Genomic DNA, 18,086 nt, shown 5'->3' on the forward strand with positions numbered 1-18,086 from the left:
TATAATTAACTCCTGAAGCTGAGCTGATGATCAATAAACTCACACTCTGGTGAATGAATGGCTAGGATGTACACTATTGAACTAAGGCCTCACATTAAAAATCTCCCATCTATTAAAGGAGGAATTGTGCTAAATCCTCTATTTTCACTTCACAGTGTCACCAAGGTGAAAAACATAATTGCAGAAGTAAAATGCTTATTTTTATATTGTGACTAATTTCTTCCCTTTGTCTGGTAGAAAAAATACAGGTCTTGCTGATTAAGTTATGTTGACCGGGTCTTCTATATAAAACCCTTTAATCTGGAGCAGATAATGTATGCTGATGTTATAAGAACATAGTAAGTACCATACTGGGTCAGACCATAGGCCCCTCTCACCCAGTACCCTGTATTTTACAGTGGTAGAATGAATGCTATAAGGAACGAGTATATATGCAGTCCCTTTCTCTTCTTCACTTACTGCTTTAATGCTCTATGAAATACTAATGTAGAGGTTGCACCCCTAACTATCATGTCTCTAGACAGCTCCCAGAAATGATATAGGTGTCTGTATTATTGACACATAGGGCAACAATAGCCATTCTGGCTCTCAGGACTTTGTAAGTATGGTAGAGAAGCTGATATTCTAGTATTTCTTCTCTCCCAAACATTTTTGAAATTCTAGTGACACACCCAATGCCATCTTACTTAATAAGAATCAAAATACATACATGAGATATGTATCACTTGCAAAACACAAACCTTTTTGTGCAAGCATTGTATAAGTCAAAATAGATGATTACGGAATGCACATAAATGTAAAGCTGGCATTTACTGCGCATATCTTACATCTGTAAAGGTGTGGTGTTTGCTTGGTTTCTGTATTGATTTGATTGGGCAGTCCATCACTGAAAGCAACAGGACATCTTAATGCAACCAAGACAGAGCAGACATGCAAAAGAGAAAAGAAAAAACAGTTGACAGCAAGAAGAGATATTATACAAACAGAAATGCAACTTTCTGAATATTCAAACTGAATGCAGGCTGAAGGGAAAAGGAAAAGAAAAAAAAAAAAATCAGGAAAAATAGAAAAAAAATATTGGTACTCTTTGCAATTGCAGTAGGTTGATCTGCCCTCCTTTCCACACAGCAAATGAAAGGCTGTCTCCAAGGCAGGACTGACTTCCAAAGATAACCAAAAGTCTCTTCTGTAGTGATGTTTACTAGAAGGCAAGTATTGTTTAGAACAGTGGGGACCAACCTTTTTGTCCTGCAAAATTAGTCCTACATTTTCCTCAAGCGCCATTCTGATCCCCTTCTCCTGTCTGATCGTCTGCTTTGCTTTCTGCTTCCAACCCTGTGCTCCCTGCCCAATTTGCTACTTTGCTTTCAACTTTCTACCCTATCTGCTGCTGTGCTGCCTGTCCCCTCCCTCATCTACTGCGCTACACACAAAGGCTGCCCATTCTGCTTGCGGCACCTGTCCCACAGATTGACTACCCTGGTTTACGAAGACTGTTGAAGGGACCGAGACGATGTGGAGGATCAGGGAGAAAAATATGGCCTTTCTAGAAAGTAACAATTAGGAGAAAGAGTCTGTTTGAAGGAATGACAACTGAACCTATTACTGAAGGTGTGTTAGGGATCTCAGCGAATGAAACTTTCAGGAAAGACGTATCATTCTCACTGAGGCTAATCTCCATCATCTTACTTCTAAAGATGGCATTAAGTCTAGAACAATCAGCCCAGGATGATGTAGGGTAGTTGAAAGACCACAGTGAGAGCAGTAATCTCCTTCAAAAGGAGTCATTTAAATTTCCTTCTACAGATATACTAGTGTAAAGAAAGAATCTGGAGGCACAAACATTAAGTAGACAAGGATAAAACTGTCAAATAAACTTAAACTAAAATAGATAACCATTTTATGTGAAACCATAGTTATGAAGTCGTGTGTGTATGTGTGTGTGCGCGCGCGCGCGCGCACGCAATCCTGATGGCAACTTGAGGGTTACAATCTTCTCATGTCATTACCCTACTAACACAGCTATAAGCAAGTCTTGGTTCTGAACAGTATTTTGACTGCTTTAGCAGCATTACAGTGTGAAATGATTATAAAGGCTTTGAATTGATTATAAAGTTGTTTTTGGGTGTAAAGGGAAAAGGCCTGACACATGATATTATTTTTGGTTTCTGGCTTGCTAAGTTTAGATCAACCGTAGTGAAAGCAACAAATCATAAAAACGATTAATTATTGTGAACATCTCATTGCTGTTGCTTTAGTCATATGCTAGCAGCCAGGAAAAAAGCAAGATTCATACTAGAAACAAATTGCTTGGGAACGATTTAAGTAATTCAACATATTAACTTTATTAAGAGGTTTTGTCATTTAGAGAGACTTGCTCTGCGCTACTGTCGGGCAGAACATGAATCCAAGTTACAGATGTTTAATGTAAGTGTAAGTCTAGGCAAAAATGTGGCCTTCTGTATCATCCAGAGTTCAGTATTATATCAACTTCACATACCTACTGAAGTACTGTGTTATCTTGTGAACAACTGCCCCTAAATAAGGTAAACACCTTATTCTTGGAAGGCAGAATGTAGGAAAAAAATTTTTTTCCAGGGTCATGGCCGACTGTATGCCATAGCAAGTCCTCCAGGGAAGAAAGAGTGTCCGGGAAGAGTAGCACCACGAACTTTCTAGTGTGGCAGCTTGTCTTCTGCCATGCCACACTTCCTAGACACTGTGGCTGCTTGCAGACATTACAAAAACCAAACCAAAACAGTGCTTTATTTTAAAACTTGGCACGTTCCAGCACATGCCCAGAAGAGGCAGCACGTTAGTTGGACCTGGCTCATCCAACATCTGTATAGATTGGGTGCTTCAGGGCTTTTATCTAATAGCTGATAGAATCAGCTTTAGCTAAAAGTGCCAAAAAGCCCTGCTGAAGCACCCAATCTACACAGATGTTGTGGAGCCAGGTTGTAGTAACACGCTGCTTCCAGTAACATGTTTTTTTCCGGCTTCTGGGTTGGTTTTTTTTTAAAAAACATCTGCAAGCAGCATATATTTCCAGGACTTACTTTAGGTCACACAAGGTTAGGTCCCAGGCCCTTGCAAAAGGCAGTAGCAAGGCTATTACTTCTTCATGGTAATTAGTTTGTTTTTATAAGTTCCTGTAAATAAAGTGTTCTTTCTACATCACCAATCTCAAAGTACTACCAGTAGCTCATTTGCTGCTTCAGGCACTAGTTACATCTGTGAGAGGGTTAACACAAGAGTCCCCGCCTTCAGTTTGCCAAGTACACAAACTGCAGCCATCTTGGCAGCTGCATAGCATGCACAGTCTTTCCAGGCAGGCTCCTTTTTCAGCAAAGGAAACAGCTCAACTGCTTAAAACATGAGCCCTAATTTTAAGGGGCTGAGTTTGGGAGGAGGTGCATGTTGTATGTGAGAAAATATGGCATCTCTTCTAGCTCATTTGGCTGTCTCACTTCAGACCTGAGGCCGAAGAAGAGGTGGAGGTGCAGGAAGGGGACCGCATGGATGCGCATGCCCAGATTCTACTCTCATTTTCTCCCTGGCTTTATTTATACGTGCATCTAAGTATCTGACAGCAGCCTGTACACACTTAACTGAGGATCTACTGGTTTATCTGATCTAAAATGGCATGCTTATATCTGTATGTCCTCAGATTTGTTGTAACAGAGTACCAAGACAGGGTACAGACTGACCTAAAGTACTTTGGCAAACGCATGCTATTATGCACTACCCCTTCTGAAAAATAGAATTAAAGAAAAATATTTTGTTAAGTTCCTTCTGACTCGAATAATTTCTACTTAGTCTCCATCAGATGGGTGATCAATAGGAAACTTTCTGAATACACGTATTTATACACATCTTTCATGGAAAAAAAAATCCCATAACATTCAGGGGTATTGTGGATTTCTGACAGTCCCCAGAGAACTCTGAATCCATAAACTAATGAATGGATTACTATGATTCATAAGCCATTTTCATCTGTGACAGATAATCTTGCTCCAATACTATTAGTATTATTTAAACCAGAACTGCACCCCTTTCCCTCAAATCAGCAGTTTGAAATTTCAAAAGATAAAATGTGGCTGTGAACATGAATAAACTGATAAATATATATGAACATCTGATTTGTGCTGTCTTGAAATTCCAGACTTCAGGGATGAGCAAAATGAGTAGAATATTCTGGTAGTTTTTACAGGACACTTGGCAGGCAAACATTGGAAAATGGACACTGAAATTTCCTTTTGCAGCATGTATAAAAGCAACATGTCAGTGAAATGAAAGTTATATCGTACACCTGCTTTTTAGGCATGCCATCTGTGCTCTGTCATATCATAATATAACAGTGTAATGGCACAGCCTCGATGACATGCCACAGATAAAGAGAATGCAACGTACCTCTTGCTCCATTGATGTGAATGACAACTGTAAAGGTTGCTTCCTAATATTGCAAAGAATAATATTCAAATATATTATACAGTGTTGGCCTTCTGTTTTTCATTATTTACCACATTATAAATATCATAATATCTTCAGCATCAAATGATTAGGTTGCTTCTACAGGATCTCTAACCTGCTATACAGGTCAAATTAGTACATGCCTCTTACAGACCACAGGATGATTTTGCAAACCTATTCGTACTCAAGTTATACTCAAGCTGACAATCTAACCAATTACATTTTATTGGTCCATATGTCTGTCACGATAGTAGAAATTGTTTAGGATAATTCAAGGTTCATACACTCTTTGGATCAGCAGACCAGGTTTTCAAATGTTGAAAATCTCAACATTTCTTGCAAACCAAAAGGCATCCTTATCAACCTTTTAATTGAAGCTGAATGCCAGTTCAATCCTTGTACCAGTTAGTTATCTTGGCCTACAAACCACCAGTCATCTGCAGACCACACTTTGGGAACCACTGCAATAATTAACAAAAAGTTCAGTTTGAAATGATATGAAAGATAAATCTTTCAGAACAAATCCTAGTAAGCATCAGATAACGCTTTTCCCACCTTTGTTTTTTGTCAAGTAAGAGAATCACCATCTCAGTGGTTCTCAAGCTTTTTAGACTCAAAGTACCCCTCAGAAAAATGTCAGCTCTTAGTTTTCACTCAGTTTCGTGACTATAGAAAAATAATACAGCAATTCTTCTGCTGCAGAGAACTTGGAGCAGAACAGCTCCCATCGGATTCCTATTTGCAATCTCGAGGTTTATCTTGTGAATTATGTTTGCACCTAACAATGCTAAAGCTGCACAGCTCCCCACAGCACCCTTGAAAGGATTTCACAGCACACCTGTGGAAAATCATTCCACTAATCCTTTCTGTATGTTGAAGACACCTAGAATGAAAAGTACTTAAAATCTTACACAAAGAGCAAGGTAACAATGAGCTTCTGACATGTTCATCTGCAAGTGCTTTCACAGCTATATGTGGCCAAAATATACTTGGACATACCTGCTCATGAAAGTGGAAACATCTTGGAGCAAGTCTGTACCATTACAGCACAGATGTAAATGTTGGTAAGTGATTTCTTGTTTCAAAAGCAAACTGTCTGGCTACAGTGTTGGGGGTCTGTTGTAAAAGCCACCCAGTTTAATTTTACATAGTTATCAATAACATGTGTACACGGACACAAGCTCTAAAGATCCTCTTGTTTTCACACATACACACCTTTGCTACTAAAATAATGAGAAAATGTGTATATCACAACTCTCTCTTAAGATAATGCTCAGGGGGAAGTCAAATCTAAACTAGGAATCAGTCAACTCCTTAATTCTAATCTCTGCATCTGACTCAGTCTATGGCTGCAGACAAATAGCTTATGCTTTCTGTTCCACTTCCTTCACGTGTGCATTTGGTGGATAGGTCAATGGGAAGTTACATGGATTAATTATTTGATTACCAGTATTCTGAAGATATGAAACGCTATCATCATGCGGATCCTCTGACACTGGTTAACGCAAGTGAAGGAGATTAATAAAGAGAAAATGTGCCACACATGGAGCGCTTAATCGGACAATCATCCAAATGAGTCTATAGAAGTGCAAAAATGGTCTCTTTGCTTTGGCTCTCTTTATATTATCCTGTAAGGTAATAAGAGATTTCAAAAGCCAAGTTTCCAAGGTAAAAAATAGGGGGGGGAGAAAACAGATCTTACATTTAAAGTGAAGATAATGGGATAACTTCAGCCCTAGTTTATGTCCTGTATGCATAGAAATCTCCAATAGTAACTTTTACTAATTATTACTACTATTGTGTAATCTTTGGGCTATGTGTTCTCTCCAGATTAATGATCATTTACTAGTGGTGTTACAAGCTTATAGCTTCTCTGAGCAATAAGCAGGACTGGTAACAAGTCAGTGTGGCAGGGACTTGTTAGGGAAAGGCGCCTCTGTGTAAACATGATGGTCTCTGTCATTTTGGAGACTTTCCCTATGCCCAAAGAAGGGCGTCTGTGCCCAAAAGCATGCCAAGAGCAATTTCTCTTTAGTTGGTCAAATAAAAGATTGCACATCTACCCAAAGACCCTTGTCTGCCTATTTCAGAGATGGCATAGTTCCGTTGGTTTCCGAGCTGAAAGATCAAACTGTTCACCAAGTAAAAATAAAGGAAGCGAATAGATTTGAGGTTCATGTCCCCCAGCACGCTCTTTTCACAAGCTTCTAGAGTAAAAGACACGTGTTTCAGCTTTCAGGAAAGCCTGAATTCACTGCCAGCTTCACTTTCCGGGAACTTGACTTACAAAGGGTGCATCAGCTAAGAAGGGAAGGAAGGTGGCGGGGGAAGAAAAGTCTCTCTCCAGGCAGCAGTTGCATGGATGAAGACATTCAGACACCAAAAGTTAGTTCAGGGCACTCTGTGCAAGCTCAAACACCACATAAAAGACGGGGAGAATGAGAAGCGGCTGCAAAATCGCTTCAGCAGGCTTAGAGTTGCAGAGCTGCAGCTCGCGGCAAGAGCCTAACAAGTAAAATCTTTGCAAGGAGAGGACAGAAAACAACAAAAAACCCACAGAAAACAACAAAACCCACGAGCAAGCAAACAAACAGCAACAAAATCCGAGACGCATGCCCCCGCCCCTCTCCCCCCGCACTCAAAGGAAGCAGGGAGCTGCCAGCTGTCGGGTCCATCCACGCAGGTTTCCGAGCCGTCCCCGGGCGGCCGCTTCCCGCACAAGTTTCCCGGCCCCGGCCCGGATCCTCCCAGTATCGATCACCTTTGTCACGGCCCTTTCGGAGCCTGCTCCGCTCGCTCCTCCCGCCCGGGGTTGGGAGGGGGGGAAGCAGCTGACAGCCGAGCATGTGGTGGATAAATATTGAAAGAAACTGCGCCGGAGGGAGGGAGAAAGTGCAGCGGAAGGGGGGGAGCAGAGAGAAGCGGGGGAGCTGGGGCGCTGCTGGGAGCGAGCAGGGCGGGAGGAGAAGGGAAGGGGGGAATAATAGCATGAAACCCCATCGCCACCAGCCCAACAACAACAGTGATTAGCTCCTACCCACCTCGCCGGGGCTGGGAGGGGATTGTGTGTGTCTCTCACCTGACTTCCTACTTCACGGGGAGGGAAGAGGGCGGGGGGGGAGAGGCAGAGCCGCGCACACCCGCCGCTCTCCCCAAGTCAGCCCCCAAAACACGCCGGGCAGGAAGCCGGGGGGAGGGGAGGGCCGGGCGGGCGAGCACCAACCCTCCTGCTCCTGCTGCTGCTCCTGCTCCGGCCGAGCCCGGCTCTGGCTGCGGCCGCGCGCGGAGGGAGGGCAGCGGCGGCGGCTCCGGCTCCGGCAGCCTCCGCCAGGGGGAGAGGCGAAGCGAGGCGAGGTGCAGTGCGGAGCCCCCGGCGCCCGGGGCTCTCGGCCCCCGCCCCGGGGCCGCATCCAGCCGGGCAGCCGGCGGCTCCTCCTGCGCGGCGGGCGGTGCAGCAGCGGGGGCGGGGGCGTGCGGCTCCCCCCCCCCCCCTTCCTCCTCCTCCTCTCTCCCCCGCTCGCCTTCCTTTAAACGCCCACTGCGGATGGGTGCGAAGCCAACTTGAACTTCAGTGCAATTAAGTTCGCCGGCGCCCGGGAAGCCGACGGTGTCGCCCAGCCTGGCCCGCGCCGCGCCGCGCTCCCATGAGTGAGTGGCTCGAGCCCTTCCCCGGGCGGGGCAGGGCGGGGTTGGGGTCGGGCCGGAGGGCATCCCGCACCTGCCGGGCTGCAGGCGCCGGGCCGGGGGGGAGACGCGACTTGCCTCCAAAGTTTGGCAAAGTTGTCGGGGAGGGCGCGGGCCGGGCAGCGGGGTGGTCCCGGGGGCAGCCGTCAACTTGCCGCCGGCGGCCCCGTGGCAAACCCCCCCTCCAGCATCCCTCGTCCTCCGGCTCCCCTGCGCCTCGGGGGATTTTTGTTTTGTTTTGTTTTCTCTGTGCCCCTCCTAAAACATATATTTAAAAAGGAGTAGGCGATGCTTTGTTCCCACCGGCCGCTTTGGGAGCGAAGCCTTTGCTGAGTGGCCGCGGGGGGGGTCCTGCCCGGTGCCTCCCAAGTTTTCCGAGCCTGGCCCCTGCGAGTGCTGGGGGAGAGCCTTGAACCGCCCCGCAAACTTGGCCCCCAGCTCGTCAGTGGCAAGGAGCTGCCGAGGGGGTGGGGGCAAGAATGAGCAGTCAGCTTCATTCAGTCCATCTGCTGGGAAAGGGATCCACCATAGTTTGAGATCCCAGGACTTTCAAGGTGCAGGTAGGTGGGAGAGGAGCAGCCCTGCTTTAGGCTGCTCTATATGGGGGGTGGGGGTGGAGGGATTTTTTAGCAGCGGTTCTTTCCACTTTCTGTTCTTTGGGTCTAGGCAGGTTCATCAACTTGTCTGCTCCAGGCTGCTGGCAAACATTGGCGTGCAAGCTTACTTTTTTTTTTTATTATTATTTTTATTTTTTTTTGACAAATGTGCAGACAAGACTAGCAGGAATAGGCATCTGAAATATTAAACAACCTAAGCATCTGTTGTGAAACAAATTTAATGTATTTACTCTGTTTTTTTCCTCGCGTGGTTGGGAAAGGTTACAAGAAGCGTTAAAATTGAAACCAGAGTTGAAGGGAATGGGTTGCATGTTTCAGGATCTCCTTAAGGGTTTCACACAGTCACCAGAGATAAAGGTGTTAACTCAGATGCCTTATTTCAAAACACAGCTTGAAACAGGCTGCATTCGGCGCAAAGGCAGGAATATAGTATAGCGCCTATCATTTGTATCGTACTGTTACTATTACTCCGCCGTGTTCTTGTGGATGAGGTTATTTGTGTGACAGTCCTAAATTGCTATATACAGTTGCATTTTTTTTAATGTTAGCGTATCTCTTTATAGTTCTCATGCTTATTAGTTTGCTTACCAAGTGGAAGCAACGTCTCATTATCTATTGGCTATGACTATGTAAGTAAAAAGCAAGCAACAAGATAATGCCTGCATGCATGTTTATATACATACAAACAAACAGCATGCATATGGATATAAAATAAGGTGATGTAACAAAAATAAAATCATTGTCTACATTTGTACCCACTCGTGAATACATTAGCTAATGAAAGAGAAATCACTGACTCCAAGGAATTCCTCTTTTCCCTGTAATAAGAGTAGTCTAAGTTAAAGAAGAACACAGAAGCATAAAGTCTCCAGAAAGCCTGTATAGTTATTTTGGGAATCAATGCATTCCTTCTCTTTTTCCCACAAGTTCAAATATGTAATAAATAATAGTTCTTTGTATGCAAAATGAGTTTACTGAGGCAAAAATATTTAAATGGAATGCATATTGTCCATACACTCTCAAGAAGTAACAGTTCCTTTCTATATTCTTTGTTATTGCTTTTTAAATAGCAAAGTAACTATCTAAAAGAGTTTCCCCTGTTCTTCTCTTGTCATTTTAGCTACTAAAAAAAAGTCCTTAAATACTGCTTTTTTCTGAGACAGAAATATGAAACAGGTGAAGTGAGCCTGTGATTCCCTGATAGCACATAGTGCTTTGCAAGAATAGGGAAAAGGGAGAATCTGCCAAATTAGCCAAAGCATGTATTTGAATGATATAGAAATCATTTTGGTCTGACAGATCATGGTTTGCAGTGTAGGCCCTGGAGGTCAGCTGACAAACACCTGTCCTTATTATTATAGAGATCCTTTGGTTACAGATAGTATTAAACTAAAGACAGTGTGCTCTCTTCAAAGCACCATAGTGATTCTGTAATGTAAACTCCCAAGTGGGATGTAGGCAGGTGCACCTTTTCAAACCAGAGAAGTGTCCGTCTTCTGTGCAGTTAAATCTTAAATAACCACTAACTTCCATTACGTTACTATTTCAGTTGGAAAAGGGGTTGAATTCATATGACTTCGGTTCATTCCATCTTGAATTAATATCCAGTATTCTTCAAAAAAAATATATTTTTAATTATATGAACTAGTTGTTTCTTAAAAATATCCTGTTGACCCAGTTTCTTAACTGAAAACAATAAGTTTTAACTCGCAGCCCTCCTTAGGCACTTTAGTTATATTTGGAGAATTAGTCAAAGAGGTTACTGTGTTTTAATAAAACTAATATATGTATATAAAAATATAACCATCTGAATCTGCACTAAAGAAAAAACTGTAATTGGAGGTATACTTTTGAATAAAAAATCACGAAAAAGTGTGATTTTCCCCCCCCCCCCCAAAAAAAAAAGAATTTAGTCCTGTTTCCAGGGACGATACTAGATACTGCTAGCACAGATACTACTGCAGCATTTTATCACCCTCTTGTGCATACCTGGCATTGCTCTCTAGATATATTTAATAAATATCCACTGGAACCACAACTTTCCATCTAGAACAGTTTTAAACATAACTAGAGCATTTTACTTTCTTATAATTTACGTTAATAGATGATGAGTGTATGTACAATCTCCTTAGAAATCATTTTTTTTTCCAAAGGGGATATTTTATTTTCAGTTGGGGACTAGATTTATAAGAACAAAATAACTCAAAGCATAGGCAATTCTATATATCATTTTATTTTTTATTATATTATGACGATTATATGATGCCTTCATTAAGAGCAATGGGATAAAGAAATTACAGATGAGCGGGTGTGTTTTACTTGAAACATTTAAAGTTTAGGGATGCTAAAATAAATGTTTTTGGTAAGGTGGTTTGATTATCTAGTATTTTTCATAGAATTTTGGCAAACTAATTTTAATAGAAAAGTGCAAATCATTTAGTATGGGAGGACATATTTTTCAGGTAGAATGGAAGTTCTGTTCTTGCCATTATGGGCATCAGGCATCAGTAATCTGCTTCTCTTGTGGAATGAACACTTCCTACTTAAAGCTATCATGCACCTACTGTTTATTTACGCTGCATTAAACTGACAGCACAGCAATCACAGGAAAAATATTACTTACTTTCCTGAAGTAAATACCAGTTTATAGGTTAGTACATGTATTTATATTCCTGTCGCCACTAAATAATGGCTCTGTCTCCGTTTTAATATCTACCTGTGGTGTTATCCAGGGCAGCTGACTCTCCCTTGTTTGGGGAGGGGGGGAAAAAGTTTTATTTTCGTGCCACACAAAGAGTAACTTTAAAGAAAGATGATTCCATATTCATTTTTGTGGCAGGCAGAAGCCAGCATTAAAGAAACAGCATTTAGTTTTACTGGGCATATTTAAGCTTAAATAGTGAAAATATATTTCCTTAAGAGGATATGCCTCCCCAAACCACTTAAATTGTATATTCAGACAACAGCAGATAAGGGCAGAAGAATTTTATTAATAACTGAAAGCACATATGTGTGTGTGATGAAAAATGTGTTGAAAATCTGTCACTATATAGTCTAGTGCATTTTTTTTAAACTTTGCCATGAAGTTGCTATAGTTTATTTAAAAAAACCCAACCTGACACAAATGTATCTTTGACTGTTAAACAACTATAGTGCTTATTGCCTTGTTATACTTAAATTTTGCAAGTTTTGCAAAGCTACTTGCCACTTACGCTATTTTTTAATCTTTGCTTCATTGCCTTTTGATGATAGTTTTAGTGAAAATAGCTCATTTTTTGAAAAGTGCGTAATGGCATTCTCTATCAGACCATTTTGATTATGTTCCTTGATAATGAGGCCAACTTTTTTTTTCATTTACCAAAATTATTAGGTCATATGTCCATTTCCATAAGAATGGTACTAGCAAGATTAATTCCCACCAACATGACCACAGTCTGTAATTGTTATAAGGAGGTCACTTCTGGAAAAAAAAAAACTAGGGGGTTTCCAACATTTACCATCCTGTGGTATGCAAGATTACCACAGTTATCACTGTTACTTCGGTCCTTGATCAGTATCGGTTTGCTGTTTGGCAGGTGTTGACTTTCTAATGGCTTCTACAACATACTGCCTTCTGTGTGTGGAGATCTCAACATCCATAACTGAAGCTATCCACAAAGGTTAAGTGTCCATGTAGCATATCTGTATTTAGATCAGTTTTAGAAGTAATTCACTTCAGAATTCATATAGTATAGTAACATGTCACTTGTTATTGAATGTTTTGAATGATAAATATTTCTCTTTAAACTTGTTGGGCCTGACTCTTCCCTCCAGCATACTGATGAAATAAGGAATAACTGTATTAAAGTCAATGAAGCCACATTTATGTAGAGCAGGTGAGAGATCAACATTGGGTCTTCATAAGGGTTGAATGAGATACAAACACACATTACTTAGTGCTTTTGAATTTCTGCCAATTATGCCTTTTTTGCTTGAGATCATTTTTCCATTCCTGAGCAAATAGCATAACATTTTTAGTATGTAGGCCTATTTAGTTCCCTTATGTTATTCTATAGTACCTTACCTTTTTGATAACACAGTTTTATATAACTGCAGCTTCATAAAATAACCCATCTTCACCTGTGTCAATGATTTTATTTCATGAACTGCAGTTCAGTTAGACAGTGGGATCTGATTGTTTGCAAAACTGGACCTGGAGGCACCAGTAACGTTCTGTCGGAAAGATGGTAGTATGTGCTTCATGCACCAGCTGAGTTGGACTGTTACAGCTCCCAGCTGCTGCCTGCTCCACCTCTTTCCCTTAGCTTATTATAAAATGACCTGAGGAATAGAAGATGCTTTAAATCCAGAACGCATCTCATCCTCTCAGCATCAGGATGTTGCTCTGGCAGCAAGAACTTGGCCAGCAGCGTTTGTGTGTAATTCCTCTTGTTATTCACTGTAGCAGTGGTGACACATCTAACCACAGGGACTGTCTTAAGGATAACTCCTTAATCCTCTCCTAGTACTTAAGAGTACCAAAACGAGGGCCAGACCTTATTCCACCAATGAGGCATCTAAGAAGCACTTAACACATTTTAGGCAATCCTGTGCCATCCTGCCAAAGTCCCTGAAGAGATGCTTTTGTAAGGTGTAGCCTTAAGACTAAGTCACGAAAAGCAATGAAGATCCATCCACCCCTTGTGTTAACAATTTTTCAGGGACTAGAACAGGGTGGAATAGAATTGCGCTTAGAACCTGCATAGATGGAATAGTCTGGTGCTGAATTCTGTTCCCAACTCTGGCATTGACCAAAAGCATTACCTTGGGCAAGTCACTATAGCAACATATTCAACATGCCTTTACACAATGCACACAGAATATGATTTTCATAAGTGCTGAGTCTTCACAAATCCAGTTGAAATCATGGAAGGCAAAGCTGCTTAACATCTCAAGTCAGATGTATACTAAAGTCCTGTTTTTCGTATCTGCAGAATAGATATAATAGTACCTACTCATCTCTTAGGGATGTCGTGAGGTTTAATTAATTTCTTTATTTTTGTAAAGGACTCTGAAATCCTTGAATGAAAATGCTATACTGTAAAAATGCAAATTAGTAGTGGTAGTCTGGAATTATACCCAACAGTAAAGATTTTACTTGAAATTGAGACTGCTTTTCAGTAAGTATATGTTGAAATTATCTGTCCATTTTTAAGAGCCAAATTAATGGAACTACTTGCAGTGAACAAACTAGAAGATCAAACACGAACACGTTTTAGCATTGTGTGTGTGTACGCACACATCCCCCCCCTTGCAAATAAAGGCAAATGAAATTTCAACCCAAGACTAAAATTATAATAAAAATGTAAATGAATAGGATTTTTTGATAGCGAACAGCTGAAAGTTTTTCTTTCTTTCTGTTTTTGACTGTGAAATTCTTTTTATTTATTTATCGTAGCTGAGTCTTTTTGTTAAGTGTAAAAGGTCCTAGGGACAATTAAAAGCATTTTAAAAGTTGAAAAATGATAGTTTTAGCTTTTAAGGATTCATTGTATCATAATAATACTGCATGCTTATTAATGTTACTTGTACGCTAGACATTTAATTACAGTCTTTGTGAGACATGTTATCTGTGTATTAACCATCGCATAAAAAGAATGATATATACTCTTACATACAAGCTCTTGCTTGCCAGTCTTCTTTTTTAAGATTATAGATTCAGGTCTATAATCCAGAGTTTTCACGTCTTTAGTCAGATCAGCTCAATTTCATACATTTTTTCTGTAGGAACAAGGCATTTGCTGTAAAGATTTTTCTATTTCAAGTTGATTTCTTTCTACAGTAGTGTTTAAATTGTCATCTGTCAGATTTTTTTTTTTATCACTGCACCTGGAAACACATCCAATATGTTTCCATCAATTCAAATTAAACTTGACCTTTCAGGACAAGTTCAGAACTTTTTAAAAAACATTTTTTGTTGCATGTATAGTAAGTGTCAGAAAGTAATCTATTTGTATAGTGGAGTGGGGCTTTTTTCTGCATACATAACTTGACATTAGGGGGACATTTGGTACCTTCCTTTCCATAAATAATATTAGCATCTGAAATATATTCTGTATCATAAATACAAATGTGATTAGTGATTTGGACTACAAACTACTGTAGGAAGGTGACCATCTTTGTAAGCAAGATAACATATTGACTTACAGCCAGATTTTCCTTCAACTGTGTGGGCAAGTACCACTTATGATGATCCTGAAATGTTAAATGTTCCATAAACGTAACTCTTATTACTGTCAGTGTTTTGCACTGAGGTCACTTACAGGATCAGGTACAATGAGAACTGTACATGATTATCTGAGGCAACAGTTGAGAATATTGATATGATCTAAGCCTCTACTCTACTCTTTAAAAAAAAAACAAAACAAAAATCAACTGAACTTTACAGGATTAGACTTGGATACTACAGTGTTGCTGTTGGGGCCCATATCAATAATCTGTGCAAGTCTTCCATTAAGTAAGTCTCTGTCCTATTACCCTTTTTATTTTTTTTTTATTTTTTTTATTTTGCTTGGCTCGCCAAATGCCGTAATCTTTTTGGCCAGTCCTGTAGAATACTGTTATACTATAAAGGCAAAGGATGTGGCCCTTTATAACAATATCATCTATTGAATTTGAATCTCATTACCTGCTGAACTTGAGTTATTTATCTTGTGAGAAAACAGCTTCTATATTACATGTTCCAATGACAGCTAAATTAATAGGATAGTCATAAGAATGCTTATTAATTTGTGGCTATTCTGAAAAATGCTTTCTAGATAAAGTTATACCAGCAGAATTGATATTTTTTATGTATTTGTTCTATAGTTAAATAGAGTTATTTGTGTGGCACAAGGAAATATATTCCTCAGAAGCATTATGTTGTTTGACATACTGTATTTTCAAGCAGTATTTCATATAAGTTCTGTCTCTTTAAAAATGCAGTCTCCTCTATTTGCCCTATTAATTGTTGATATGTTGCCATCCAGGAGACAAAAATTAGAGCTGTAATTAAATAATCATGTGATGCTCCTTAGTGCCAGTGAGAGCAAACTCATTTTTCCAGGCCCTGATGGTCACTGATTATTGTATTACTACTGGCTTGCTTTATTTTTTTAATAGTTCTATATCACTAGGTTACTTAACCACTGCACTCCTTCATATTCTTCAATTTCCTTTAATTTTAGAAGTCAGTTAATTGGCTAGTAGTCCACAGGGATGTAAGGTAGACATACCTATTCTGCTTTTAGTCACCCGATTGGTTCTTTTGGGAGAACTACAACAGTGGTGTGGTTGTGTGCCATTTAATTTACACTGGTGTTTTGGCTGGGATGGATGCATATGGGGAATGCCAGGAGAATTACAAAAGGAGCAGGGTATTAAAATTCAGAAATGATTAAAATTGAAATAAAAGGATGCTGCTTCTTTGCCAGTACCCTGGCAGTCATAATGACACATAGAGATTAGTTTCCACCTTCATCTTTTCCTTCTTTCTCATTTCCTCTTGTTTATTGTTGACACATTTTCCTTATGTCTTTGCTTCTCATCTCTCTGTATCTCCCTCTTTCAATGTTACATGTTCCTACTTTTCTCCTTCCTTAAGCATAGAGAAGCTTACTTAACCTTATTATAACAATAACTGAATAGGTTATTAATATTTAATACACACATGATTAAAATTCTTCTCTTAAACATAGGTCAACTCTATTATTAACTGACATGTTATTTTTCATTTTTAAAAATCTTTATTCTGCCCTTACTGTTTCTCAAACACCCTTTACTTTGTTGGTGATTTAATGCATAATGTTTGGAAAACTGTACTAGGCTAGTGAAAAAAGAACTTACCAGTCATGGATAATCAATTATGCATGAATTCAGATATAACAGATGGAAACTGGTGAGTTAAAGTTTCTCTTTAGCTTCAAGATTTTTTTGTTTTGTTTTTGTGACACCTGTCTCTTATGTATAGATAAACATCTAACATAGCATACTGCTTTTTATGCATCTTTGTGGGTTTTTTTCCTAAGCATAAACTCATTTTTCCCCTGTTCTTAACTTATTGTTCTTAATTTGTTTGACTGCAGGGGTTTCTATGCTGACTCTGGGGTTAAATTATCCTCTGATGAAACTGGCGTTTTAACTTGTGATAAATTATACAATGCCATTTAATCTAAAAATTGGGTGGCAGCATGATATCTTAAATTGTAGAAGCCCAGTTCTGCCTTCTACTACACCTGTGGCCTACACTGAGATGGCATTGGAGCAATAGGGTAGAATCTCGCTATGCATATGTATTTATGTATGCATAGACAGCCATTCTTATGATGATGATTGTATAGGCATACACTTCAGAGGCATTAATTAAATTTCTTTCAGTCATTCGACAATACAGCAGATTGTTTTAATTCCTTATATTCAGAAGTTAAATCTAGACTAGAGGTAACATTTCCTTGGTGTGTGGAAAGATTTAAACAGATCTAAATAAAATGGAAGACAATAACCATTTGCCACATTCCCACAACAGCAAAACTGGTGGCAACTGAAAGAACAAATGAGATAAAATGTTCTTTTTATCCCTCTCCCTCCCCCAAAAATGATTTTAAACCAAAAGAAGATAAAAAAGAGCCGTACATGTTGGTGTTGCATGTGATATGATAGTCTTGAAGTGTAGATCAATAACAGCAACATATTGGTGGGGTAGCATACAGTGTACTACAGTATGTGGCATTTTGGGTGACATGGAAGTAGAACATAGGTAACTTGGCATTTAAGTTACTTCTTTATGACTGCGGTAATCTACACCAGTTTTCAGATATTTGAAATATTACCTTCAATTGAAAAAGTACCTTTTCTTACCTGGCTCCATACACATATGAAACTGTATGTCCCGGAAGTGTCGAACAAAGAGATTTCCCGTCAGTATACCTACAAGATGACAATGTACTCAAATAATACAAAAGTAGACTATGGATTTTTTTTTTTTAACAAAGTATTTTTAAAAATCTAATGAATATGCTGAACTTCTAACATCTTTCACACATTCTTTACATTGTTTTACATAGAAAACAATACCATAGGAAGGTGTTTTTGAAACAATGGAACACAAAGCACATGATGCATTTTGCTGTATACTATAGAGATAGATGTAGGTACTGTGAAAATTTCTTGTTTCTTTCTTGTATAGCAACTGATATCTGAGGGTGGAAGCTCTGGTGCATTCAGCAGGCTTCCACCACATTTCTTCAGAACTATAACTTTACCAACTAAAATATAGGGGATTTTTCGAAATTTTGG

General features: G+C 39.8%; 1 protein-coding gene and 1 long non-coding RNA gene across 3 annotated transcripts in view; one reads left to right on the forward strand and one right to left on the reverse strand.

Annotated features, from left to right (window-relative positions):
- LOC149864704 (uncharacterized) overlaps positions 1-7,685 on the reverse strand; it is a 45,237-nt gene extending 37,552 nt beyond the window's left edge. Inside the window, exon 1 of the long non-coding RNA XR_016442237.1 lies at positions 7,553-7,685. This is a non-coding gene — a long non-coding RNA (uncharacterized LOC149864704). The remainder of the gene's footprint in view (positions 1-7,552) is intronic.
- Positions 7,686-7,987: 302 nt separating this feature from the next.
- SATB1 (SATB homeobox 1) overlaps positions 7,988-18,086 on the forward strand; it is a 109,952-nt gene continuing 99,853 nt past the window's right edge. The window contains exon 1 of one of the 2 annotated variants that reach the window (XM_090046582.1): positions 7,988-8,121. Coding sequence is in view for 1 of the 2 variants with exons in the window: in XM_090046585.1 (XP_089902711.1) it covers positions 8,118-8,121 (4 nt within the window). In the remaining variant the exon portion in view is untranslated. The remainder of the gene's footprint in view (positions 8,122-18,086) is intronic. The other variant, XM_090046585.1, reaches the window with a different exon arrangement.

This window comes from Crocodylus siamensis, chromosome 5, assembly GCF_052110815.1.
Source record: "Crocodylus siamensis isolate JL-2025a chromosome 5, ASM5211081v1, whole genome shotgun sequence".
Lineage (NCBI taxonomy): Eukaryota > Metazoa > Chordata > Crocodylia > Crocodylidae > Crocodylus > Crocodylus siamensis.